The 11,953-nt window shown below is 52.7% G+C and overlaps 2 protein-coding genes across 13 annotated transcripts; both read right to left on the minus strand.

The window, feature by feature from the left end:
* Positions 1–206: 206 nt before the first annotated feature.
* CDK3 (cyclin dependent kinase 3) lies at positions 207–4,759 on the minus strand. Of its 11 annotated transcripts, none has more exons than XM_039859504.1 (7): positions 3,700–3,910; positions 3,309–3,386; positions 3,107–3,227; positions 2,853–3,023; positions 2,655–2,756; positions 2,090–2,293; positions 207–912 (listed from the first exon to the last, which is right to left on the minus strand). In XM_039859504.1, exons 1-7 carry the CDS (start codon positions 3,864–3,866, stop codon positions 787–789), a joined length of 969 nt encoding a protein of 322 aa, XP_039715438.1. In that variant the 5' UTR covers positions 3,867–3,910; the 3' UTR covers positions 207–786. The 11 variants fall into 11 exon arrangements, with proteins under 11 accessions (XP_039715438.1, XP_039715439.1, XP_039715437.1 ...); XM_039859505.1 differs by having other exon boundaries at positions 2,090–2,321; positions 2,593–2,756; XM_039859503.1 differs by having other exon boundaries at positions 2,080–2,293; positions 2,655–3,023; positions 3,700–3,912.
* On the minus strand, positions 4,579–11,913 carry TEN1 (TEN1 subunit of CST complex). Of its 2 annotated transcripts, none has more exons than XM_039859506.1 (3): positions 10,916–11,913; positions 10,015–10,172; positions 4,579–5,017 (listed from the first exon to the last, which is right to left on the minus strand). In XM_039859506.1, exons 1-3 carry the CDS (start codon positions 11,197–11,199, stop codon positions 4,896–4,898), a joined length of 564 nt encoding a protein of 187 aa, XP_039715440.1. In that variant the 5' UTR covers positions 11,200–11,913; the 3' UTR covers positions 4,579–4,895. The 2 variants fall into 2 exon arrangements, with proteins under 2 accessions (XP_039715440.1, XP_039715441.1); XM_039859507.1 differs by lacking the exon at positions 10,916–11,913 and adding an exon at positions 10,462–10,607.
* Between the last annotated feature and the right edge of the window lie 40 nt (positions 11,914–11,953).

Genomic DNA, 11,953 nt, shown 5'->3' on the forward strand with positions numbered 1-11,953 from the left:
GAATGGATTTGTCTGGGCCTTGGGCACAAGGTGCACCAATGCCGAGTCCTGCCCGGGGGTTACGAACATGCCCACTGGCCCTCCTACGAAACGGGGGCTCTCAGAGGGCGAGGCTCCTTTGACTCTGGGAGGCAGGTCACGGAAGGAGATCATGGACCGGCCAGTGCCCGCTGCCCCCTCCTCTCAACAGAAAAAGACGGGAAATCTCAGAGTGCATGACTTTTATTTCCCGTTAACGCCAGAGGCAAACAAATGTAAGCATACTGTGGGTGACAATTACGCACAACAGCCACGCACACCCCGACCTCCCCTGGGACCAGGAAAATGTCCCCTCTCGCTCTCACCCCGCTTCCTGTTTAACTGGAGAGACTGACTCTTCACTGGAACGCAACTCTTCCCCAAAACATTTTAAATCCAAAAAGACCAGCAGAGGGCACCCTTTCCCGCAGGATCTGACACGGCCGCCGAGGGCTGGGCAGGTGAAGGTCGGATGAGGGCCTCGCTTGCTGGGCACCTGTGCCAGTGCCAGGGGACCCAGTCTCTAACGTGCCCCCTCACACTGAGCTTCTGTGTCCCCATCTTGAAACGGCGCCATCCAACCCAAAAAACAACACAGGAACTCGCTAACCTAGGGCAGGACTAACCCAAACTCGGCCCTCCGATGGCTGACGCCAAACTCCTCAGAGCTTTGCCCTCTCCCAGATGTCGTCCTTCTCAGCAAGTGCGTGGGGAGGTGGCTGGGGCAGCCGCTGGGGAGAGGCTTCAAGACAGTGGCCTCACATGTTCTCAGCGGCAAAAACGCTCCAGCACACACTGGTGGGGGACCGGGGAGGCCTCAGCGGACGAGAAGTATGGATGGGCAAGGGCGGTCTTGGCTGAAATCCGCTGGTCAGGGTCGTACTGTAGGAGTTGCTGCGAAGGAAGGGGGTTGGAGGAAAGAGATTGGGCCCGGGTGTGGCCAGGGTGGGGAGAGGAACAAGCTCTCTGGGTTGCAGGGCCCTGAGAGCTGCCTCCAGACCCAGAACTGCAGGAAGCCACTGCCTCCCAGCTCGGGAGCCAGTTCTGGACACACTCGGGATATGGAGACAAACAATTAGCTCTGGTCCAGCCCCGCTGAGTCAGACTGGTCTCCTTCATGCTACTGAGGCCGAGTCTGCCTCTCTTCTTCCTTAGTGAGGTTTCCAGGCCCACCCTACCTCTGGTTGAAACACACTTCTCTCTGTGTATCCAGAAGTAGGGGCCAAACCTGCCAGGGAGCACACCTGAGGGTGCTGCAGGAACTCTGAGTCCTTAAACCCTGCCGGGCTGTGCAAGGACCCGCCCCCGCTTCCGACCAGCCAGGACTCTGAGCAGCCAGGACTGAGCTCTGCCTACGAGCTTGGCTGGAAGTCTGTGCTGTCCTGGGGCCTCGGGCCGGCAAACACACACACAGTTCTGCCAAGCAGGATGCGGAGCCACAGGAGGAAAACACTGCCCGGCCTCCCTCTGATCCAGCACCAGATCGAAGGGAGAACCGTGGCTCCGGGTCCTCGTGGGCAAGAGCGGACGGCTCTGCCCAAGGCCTTCTGGGCAGTCTGGCCTAGGCCGGACCCAGGGGTCAGGATGGCACAACAGGAGAGGGGCGTGAGGACTGTGGCAGGGACTCCGGCCGCAGGGGACAGCCTGCTCTGAGCAGCCTGGTGTAGCGCAGCCACTGCGGGAAGCGCCGAAGGAACAGGCAACACTGAGGCAGTCGGAGTGTGGTCCCTGCCTGGGGACGCGCGCAGCCTCGATGGGGCAGTAATGTCCCCAAGGAAAATGAGCGGAAACGCAAGGCAATTTAGGACAAAAGGGCAAGAATCACAGCACGGTGACAAAGCTAGCTAGAAGAGAGAGCTTGAAAAGGGAAGATGAGCAATAATCTTATCACAGGAGAGGCATCCAGGGGGGACAGCAACACGCACAGTTGTGTACAGGGGTCAACCAGCCTGGGCGCGGAAGGAGCCAGGGTTACATAAGGCACTGGTAACAAAGGACACGCTTCTGGTTGGAGCGGCAGCTGGAGCCAAGTGGCCTTTCTCACCCTCCCTGGCCACCTACCTGTACCTACCATGAGCAGGTCCTGGCCCTCAGGTTCCAGATTGGGCACAATCTCCTCCAGCCCCTTCCTGTTCCACTTGGGGAAGCTTCCCTTATAGTCAGGCAGCTGGGTGACCCCTGGCCACACGGCTTCACTGGGTGTCCCCAGGGTGCGAAAGATACGAAAGAGCTGGTCGATCTCAGAGTCGCCAGGAAACAGGGCTCTGCGGATCACCTGAAATGGGGAAGAAGAGAAGGTACAGCTTCTCACGGCGCCACGTCCAGCAGCCCGGCCGGGTGATGCCAGTCGGGATGCAGCCCCCATGTGGACAGGGACAGGCCCAGCTTCCCCCATATCATTCAGAATCCAAACCAGATCAGAGGCCAGACCAGGGATGTGCCTTCCAGATATCTTTCCCAGGGCTGTGCTAAGAATCTTGGCCTTTCTGGAATCAGACCGGCTTCCTCAGCCCTTTAGCCAAGTCCCAAACACCCCTTAATCCACCTCTCACAGGAGGATCAGAGTCCTCCCACTTCCCACCCCAGTAGGACCCAGCCTGTGGCCTCCCTGCGGCCATGTCTGTCCCTCTCACTACCATTTCTGCAAAGATGCAACCAATGCTCCAGATATCCACAGCTGTCGAGTAGAACTTGCTGCCCAAAAGGATCTCGGGGGCGCGATACCAGAGTGTCACCACCTGTGGGGACAACAAGAAAGCAGCCTCGTTCAGGGTGGCCGAGGGCACAGGTGACACCCCTTCGGCCACCCTCCTCATCCCTTTGTCCTGCTGCACCTCATGGGTGTAGGTGCGTAGGGGGACCCCGAAGGCTCGCGCCAGTCCAAAGTCAGCCAGCTTGATGGCACCCAACTCATTGATGAGCAGATTCTGGGGCTTCAGGTCTCGGTGGATGACCCGATGGGAGTGGCAGAAATTCACGCCCTGCAGCAGCTGGAAGAGGTAGCTCTGGAACAGTGAGCGTGAGAAGGAGCTGGGCGAGCGGCAGCGGGGCCGCCCGAGCCGGTCCCACCTCGTCCTTCACTCGGTACCTTGACCAAGTGCAGGGGGAGCTCAGAGGCCGGGGTGGAGTCCATGAACTTCTTCAGGTCCTGGCTGAGAAACTCGAACACCAGGTACAGCTTCTTCTCACTGTGCACCACGTCCAGCAGCCTGGCCAGGTGACACCGGTCAGCATGCGGCCCCCAGGTGGACCGGGATGGGCCGACTTCCCTGCCTCCTCCCCCGCCTCACCTGACGATGTTGGGGTGCTTCAGCTCTTTCAGCAGGGAGATCTCCCTGATGGCAGTGCTCGGGACCCCCTCGGTCTCCCTACAGGAAGGAAGCGAACAGCAGTGGAGGCGGGGAGCCAGGTAGGGCCCTTCTGCTCTGGGGAGAGCTCCCCACGTTCCTTATTCCGTGAAGATGGCCCATCCTTCGGCGATGGGGCGCCGGGCTGCTGGGCCCACACTTATCCCCACCGGGGGCGGGGGCGCAAAGCCTGGCCAGAGCGAGGACGAGCGAGGGCTGCAGCTTTGTGGTCGCCCCGGTGTAACCGGGCCGCACGGGGAAAAGGAGCTGAATGATGGAAGGGGGAGCCGTGGCCTGGGGGGGTCCCCTCTGGGAGGGGTGTCCCAGCACTCACGAATCCAGCCTGATCTTCTTGAGGGCCACGAGCTGCCCCGTCTCCGTGTTCTTGGCCTTATACACCACCCCATAGGTGCCCTCTCCGATCTTCTCTACCTTCTGGAATGCATCCATGTCCGAAGAGCTGCCTGCAAAACAGACGGCGCCTGGGGCACTCGCCCCCATCCCCAGGGCCCCAGCTGCACCCTCCGGCCTCCCTGGAACCCACCCCCCGCCACACCTCCTGCCCAGGCTTCCTGGGTCCTGAGGCGTCTGGCCCACAGGACTCGCCCTGCTCTGCCTGCCCGGACGCCCGGGCTCAGGCACAGCTCCTGCCCCGGCCCCCACCGCACCCCAACCCTGGAAACCTGGCTCAGAGCAGGGTGGTCCCTGGCCCAGCCCAGGCCAGGCAGGAACCCCCAGCCCCCTCTGCCCAGTGCCTAGCCCGGAAAGTGCCGGGCTACGGAGCGCAGGAGGGCCCAAACTTCTCACGCCGCAGCCCCTGCCTTTGCCCAGCCAGGCCCAGGCTCTAGGGCTGAAGGCTGCCTAGATGGGTTGCCTGGGGGTCGGGGTCAAATCGGGGCAGAGGTCGGGGGTCAGGTAGGGTTTCTGAAGCCAGAGTTCAGCGCTAGGCCGCAGGGCCAGGACGAGGGACTGGGCCCGGCCCGTCTGGGAATGCCCGGCTTCCTCTGAGGGCAGAACTTCGGTGGGGTCGGTCCCCCTGCGTCCTGGGCCCCCCACCTGGGCCCTGGAGCCCCCAGCCCCGTCCCCTCAGGCCCACAGCCCAGAATTCACCAGAAACCGGTGCTCTGCAGCCTCACCGCCAGGCAGGCTGCCTGCTCCACGGCTCCCCCTCCTGGCCTGGGCCTGCGCTGCACCACACGCACACAAAGCCAGGTCTTGCCACTGGGGCTTTATTCACCAGGACCTTCTGGAACTCTCCATAACCTGACACGAGGCACAGCCGCCAGCACCCCAGAGCTCGGCTTCCTGCGGTCTCCTGGGGTGGGGGTGGGGGTGGGGGGTGTCAGGCTTTGGCGCCTGCTCTCTATGCTCCCGTTTCTTGGACAACCCCTCCCCTCTTCTCTCAGGCTCCAGAAACCGCTGTCACTCAGAGGAAGCCCCTGGTCCCGAGTCTTCTCTGCAGCAGCTCCCAGGTCTCCAGTAGGCGTGGCGCCAGTAGGTTGGGTGGGGGTCCCCAGGAGCCGCCGTGTCCTAGTGGCGGCTGTCCCTCTCACGCTGGTACGCCCTCTGCTCTTGGATGGCTTGTTCTAACAAGGGAAGATTCGTTCCTTCCACGCAGGTCAGCACCCGGGCCTTCACCACGGAACCGCCGTCTGAAAGACACAAGCAGAGGCCAATGCATTCCAGCTGCCGACCCTCCACCTGTTCTCAGTCCCAGGTTTGGATACGACGAGTTCAACAGGTGCCGGCAAGGAGGACGGCACACGGACACGGGCGATTTATCTGCTTGGGCCTCAGCACTGTGGGTCCACCATACACTTCGAGCACATGTCTGGAACTGAGGGGGCGGCCTGAAAAGTCCACTTCTCCAGGGAGGAAGAGCCAGAAAGATGTAATTCCTACCACCTTCTCTGTAGGGCCCAAGTGCCTGGGGTTGAGGAGGGGGGTCTCGATCATCACCCCAGTTCTCCATCTGTCCCAAGGGAAGGACCCCCTGGATATCCTGGGACCCAGAGGCACTGGAAATCAGGGCAAAGAGAGCCCCATATTTAATAAATCCAAGAGGAGACTTTAGCCTTATAGGGGACAAGTCATCCCACCCTGGACGAAGAGCTAGGGGAGCTTCTAGCAGATGCTGTGGTGACCTGATGGAAAGATCTGTCAATGTTCAGGTGACATCAAGCAGGAAAGACATCTGGGGTTTGCTCTGTTTGTTTGTTTTGTTCATTCATGTTCTCTCTGCTCTCTGGGCATGTCAGTGAATACAGTCATTGTTCTCGGACATTATCCTGTGTTTAGATGCAGTTTTGAGACAACAGGTTCTCTGGCTCAATAAAATCTATCCCCAAATTCCTTCTAGTCTAGGCCACTTTAATCACAGCCCCAGGGGCAGAATTATGAGTGTGGAATGTCGTCAGTTCCAGCCTTCAACACAGGAAGGTCAACTTATTTGAAATGTGAGGTCACCTATGTGTTGTCAGCTTCTGTTGGCCCCGGTGCTAGCTGCAGAGACCGCATGGCCTGGAGTGGAGTGGGCATGTGACAATATGTGGATCTACTGATCAGTGTAGACTATTGATTCTCATCCCTCAGGCCTCTTCAGGAATAGCTGGGCTATACTGATCAATCAAACAGGGTATCTGCCTAAACTTCTCTTGGCACCGAGAGGCCTAGACCTTTTCTTGTGACCCATGGAGCCCTAAACAGTTTTCACAGAGCAGCGGCATGCGTTTAGGACGACACAGGAGAGCAAGGACAAAAATCAGGAAGTCTACTCTGCAGTTAAAAATCTCAAAATAGGGTCCTCCGCCCAAAGTTTCCAAACTGCCCGTATGAAGGTTTTCTTAGTTATTCATCCTAATTTCAGAGCCCTTTCTTTACGTTAATGCCTATCAGCAGTTTCCTCCCCTCCGCCTGGGGAAACCTTCCTTTCTAGATTTATATGGTGGAACACGTTGCTTCTTGGGAACGACAATTCACGGTTATTAAATTTGGAAGTGAGTTTTAGAAATGTGATTATCGCAAGGGCCAAACTGGGCGACTCTGTTAGCCTATCTGCAAAAGCTCCACGGTGGGAAAGGAACAGCGTTTGCAGAAGTGCTGTAGGGAAGGGCGATAGGAGGTCAGGAACAAGACAGCTAGAGAAACTCCTTTAGGGGATCTCTTCTTGCAAAGGTCAAGACCTTAGAGAGAGAAGAAGGGACTGAGTTATGAGCAGTCCGAAGGCAGCGGGGAGATAAGGGAGAGGTGAGATGGAGAACGGACCTTGTTTTAGGAAGTTTGACTGTGACGGGGAGGAGGGGCACAGCTGGGTAAGGGATACGGAGCAGAAGATGGCATTATTATCATGATCATTATTATTTTAATATGGAAGAGGCTCGAGTGCCTTACATGCTGAGAGGGAAGAACGGGTGAAAAGGCCAGGGGAGGTGACGAAGTAGGAGGTGACTGCCGGAAAGAGGTGTGTGGATCCCGGAAGAGGGGGGAGACAGGGACACGTGGGAGGATTTCTGGGCAACATGGGGGGCCCCGGCGAGATAAGAGCCCTTGAAATCACTGTGCCGGGGAACACTGAGCCTTGTGAACCTTCTCCATCAACGGTCAGGTGGGATCCAAGAGGGTTCAACCAGGCGGGAGGGAGGGCGAGGGCCTGAAGGAGAGCGGGGAGATGACAGTGAGGTCCGGCTGCGTGCGGGGAGGAAAGCAAAGTGAGCGAGGGACAGATGACGGGAGAACACAGCAGAGTCCGAAGTCCAAGGGTCCTGCCGGGGCTGAGAGCGAAGAGACAGAACGAAAGGAGTGTGGAGCTGGCACCGGCTCAGGTAGCAGAGGTGGGGACTTTCTGGGAGGAGTCATGTGCAAAGGAGGAAGAAGTGGGATGGATGGCATGGTGACAGAACCGGCTGGCCACAGAAGGCGAAGGCGTGTAGCGACAAACGGGAGGAGCCGGCAAGATTCGGCCCACCCCTGTGGTGTGTGTGGCTTGGGAAGCCAACCCAGCCTCCCTGTGGGAGGCAGGGAGGGGAACTGCTGTCCTGGGACAAAAGCAGGTTTCAGGCAGGTCCCTGAAGGAGGCTCAAAGATGGAAGAGCAAAGGTCCCAGAGGACACAACGAGAGGGCCCTTGAAGGAGGAAGCCACGGTTAGGAGGAAGAAACCAGAAGGGGGCGGGGGATTTAGGGGGCTTATGGAGAGCACTGTAGGGCAGCCTCGTACTGTAGGCAAGTGACCTTCTACTCGAGAATTCTATGTGGGAGCAGAGTGGGGAGAGGCCGCGCCCCAACACCTCCATCCCTGAACAGGAAGCCCTCGGACCCCTGAATGGTGCCCAAAAGTGACAAAGCCAGGGAGTTTTGGCACACAGCTGACATTTCTTTACCTTTCCTATCTTCTCGGCAAGCTCTCTGTGCAAACATTTCAGAAAGGTCACCAAAGGCGGACTCTGGTCTCTCCTCAGAAATGCCAACCTCATCACAGGGCATGACTGATGACTGGCTGACATTTGACCCAAAGGCAATGTACCGACTTTGGGATCCTGATTTGAACTAGCAAGTTGTAAAAACTCATCTTTTTTCTTTGTTTCTTTTTTTTTTTTAGTCAACTGGGTGAAAATGAACATGGACAAGGTATTCGATCATATAAGAAATAGCTCCTGATTTTGTTGGATGTAACTGTGGTGATGTTAGAGATACGTATTGAGGGATTTACGGGTAAAAATGAGTCAACGTCTTATATTTGCTTTAAAACACGCCGGCGAGATAAACAGATAAAGGTAGGCAGTGGTGACATAGAGCAGTGGAACAGGGGTCACCGCTTAGTCTGGGCGATGGAAATGTGGAGGTGCAGTCTACCATTCCCTGTTTGCGTACATTTGAGATGAACACAGTAAATTAAAAAATTTACATGGGCTGAATTTAAAGTTTTTTTTCATTTTCTTCCCACAAATAATTCTAAATGTCCACTCCGGGTCCTGCCCTTGTCCCAGCCTGCTGTCCCATCTCAGTTTCAAGTTGCCCCTGTATCCGCTATCAGGCCTGAAGGTTCAGACACTGGTCAGTCGGTTTCCCGGAGCTCCTAGGGCTTACTGCGGGGCAGGGAGTGGAGGAGAGAGCCTCAGAGGGTTTGGGCCACGGCCAAAGAGAAAATCGTTCACGCATAGGCCCTTTGCCTCTAGTCCCACCCCTCCTCCTGATACCTCTCTCAAATCAATTATGAGGGCAGGAACTCTGTGAATGTCAAGGCTTAAGCCTGAATAATGATTAACTTTTATTAAATATAATTAAAGTAAGCACTAAATGAATCACTTTTTTGTAATTACAAAATTTACAAAAAAGCAAATTTTGTAAATTAATTTACAAAAAAGTACATTAATTACTTTTTTGCCTAGTGCATTTCATCTAGAGTTAAAAATCGCTGTGACTTTTAGACAGTAAGTTGGTAGTGTAAATCAAGAAACATAAATGTTTGTACCCTAGCAATTCTACTTTTAGGAAACTACCCAAAAGAAATAACCAAAAAATAGACAAAGATTAGTGTACGAGGAGATTAACTGCAGCATTTTTAATATATATCTAGATAGATCTTGAAAAACACTTTCCCCACTCTGGCTATAAAAGCAGTACATTTTCATTGTAAAATGCTAATAAAACTATAAAAAAATTCCATAATCCCATCACCCAGAAATAACTATTAACGTTTTGCTTAAATGATCTTTCAAACTTTTACATACGAAATGTAAAAACTTTACATTTATGTAAAAAATGTATATTAAACAAAAATGGGATTAAACGATACATATTGTTTGGTAAACTGCTTTTCCTTAGTAACATTTCGTAAACCTCTCTTGTCAATTAGTATAAATTTACATCATTTTTAATGGCTGCATAATATTCTACTGACTATATCTTAATATCTTTAATTATAACTATACGGTGTGCTTATAAGGGCAAAAATCGGAAACAATATAAATGTCCAATGGTCGTGTGAATGAGGACACACATCTAATCTATAAAATATTATATAGCCATTAAACACTATATCTAGAAAAAGTCTGAAGGCATGGGGAAATACTTAAGACGTAATGTTAACCCAAAATAACCAGATCCAACATTACATAGTATGATCTCGACCGTGTGAAGGAAAATGGCACAGGGAGGGCCAGACAGGGAGGCAAAGCAAGTGAGTAGCTGGGTTTTCAAGAGCAGCCTTCAACTCTCCAGGCCAGGGGTTCTCCCATGTCGCTCTCTGCCTTCTCTTGTGTTCTGTTTCTCTTACCCTGTCTTCCCAGAAGGTTGTTCCAGCCCCATCCTCTCTGAGCCTTGGTTTTCTCACCTACGAATCTATGAACTAGCCATAATAAAGACCCAGATTAAGGGCTGGTGAGTAACTTCAAAAAGATGTAGGGAAACCTCCCAGTACCAGGCCTTCGGAAACTAAGGGTTTCTCTCCCCTCTCTCTCGCTTCCCTGTGGCAGGTAGGCTCTGAGCCCAATCACACGTTCCCGAGGAGGCTCTGAAATTTCGGGCTGATCTGAAAGAAATGTTAACCCTGGGGCGGGACTCCTGTTGGGTCAGAAGCGAGGCTCGGTCCTAACCAAGTCACCGAAGGACTGCCCCCCAGAGTGATAAAGCGTGTGCGAGGCCCCCACTTACCCTGCTGGTGCCCAAGCTCCCCGATGACAAGGTACAGGGAGCCCACCTGGGCTTGGAACGGCTCCACCAGCTTGGTGCAGACAAGGACCTGGTGCTGGTCAGATCCATGCTGAGCCATCAGGGTGACTCGGGACCGGGTCATGTCATAGAGGCACAACCTGGAAGGCAGAGAAAGTGTGATCGTTTCTATCCATAGACGCAACCGCCACGAAGCTTAAAAGGTTTTGGGGGTCAGTAAATCCAAGGGAAAATGGTCAGCCTTACTCTGATGAGACAAGATAAAAATAGCAGCAACAAATCAGAATAACTGTTTTCTGTCTCCACGTGCATTAACAGGCACCTGCGAAACCACCACTGCAGTCGAGTACATTTCTGTCACCCCAGAAAGTCCCCTTGTGCCCCTCTGAAAGTCGGTCTCTCCATCTCCCAGCCCAGGCAACTACTGACCTGCTTATGGTCTTTACATACGAGTTTTCCTACTCAGGCATCTCATATAAATGGAATTTGATAATAGCATGTATTCTCTTGTGTCTAGCTTCTTTCACTCAGCATAATAGTTTTGAGATGCATTTATGTTATTGGATAAATGAGTAGTTTGCTCCTTTTCTTCGCTCAGTAACACTGCCGAAGGGATAAACAAATGAAATGCTTGTCGTTCAACATTTGAGGAAATGACTATCCTTTCCCCATTCTGTTACGTTGATGTTTTTGTTGAGATTCGATAGAGTGTGGTTAAGTAAACGGCTTGTGGTTTAAATAAATTATGGTATATCTATGCAATAAAATAAAATGGATCTATTTAGAGGGATAATAATAATCTATTTGGAGAGATCCATACACTTGGCATGGAACCAGGCCACTTAAACATCCCCCCACCTTGAGAAAAAATCATCACTCTCACCTGCCGAAAGTTCTCAGCGTGCCCCCGTCAGGAACTTGGCCAGCACTGACCTCCCAGGGGAAGTAATAGATCCCAGGCTTGGGCAGCATCATGGGCTCCTGCCGCCAAAGAGTCGAGATGGATTTTTGAAGATTCCTAATAAACCAAGCAGACCACGAGGCGGAGATCAGCAGACGGCTGAGATCAGCAATATCTAAAAGACTAGGTCCAGTGGGTGGTGGGTTAAAATTTAAAAGAAAATTTTTTTGATTAGTTATGCATTCACATATTCTGAAAAACAACATACAGAAGCTCTCAGTGGAGAAGTATCGTTCCTATGCCAATCCCTATGCCAACTACTCCCTCCTTGATCCCCTGAAGCAGAGGGTCTGAGAAGAAAAGGCAGATAGTAATACCCGGTCTGTCACAATGGCTGGGCTCAGCTTTTAGGATATGAAAACACTCACAGCCAATGAATGCATAAACGAGTGAGCATGGCTTGTTCTTCAAACTTTTTATTTCCCTTCTATATGTAAAGGAGATACATATTTCCCCTCTATATTACGTCCAGCCCTCTGGGGACAATACTCTCCCAGTACCTGTTGACCAACCCAGAAGCAACTCACTGATGTTTTAAAAGCTACAATTCTTTGTTCGCCTACGTTGCTCCATGAAAACTCATTATACATGATTTGAACTAAGCCTATGACAAATTTAAAGGTAATCCCAACTAAATGAATTTCACAGTAACCCACTAAAATGATTATTTTACGACGTCTTTAAAAGTTTTGCAATCACCAGAGTACAATGGGTTCAGAGAAGAATCATCACTGGGGGTGAAAGTGCCAAGTACATGTTTGATGAGAAACAAGATATTCATGTTTACTTATTAAACACAAAGAAAACTGGCCCGCTTCACAGTGAAGAAACTTAACAATCTTCGTGTTCCTCCTGGAGACCATGCACTGAGAGGGCTATATCGTTTTTGCGAGATTCCTACCAAAAAAAAAATGCATATTCTGATTCTAATCATGAAAAATATCAGACAAATCTGACTTG

This window comes from Pteropus medius, unplaced genomic scaffold (genome assembly GCF_902729225.1).
Source record: "Pteropus medius unplaced genomic scaffold, Ma_sr-lr_union100, whole genome shotgun sequence".
Taxonomy (NCBI): domain Eukaryota; kingdom Metazoa; phylum Chordata; class Mammalia; order Chiroptera; family Pteropodidae; genus Pteropus; species Pteropus medius.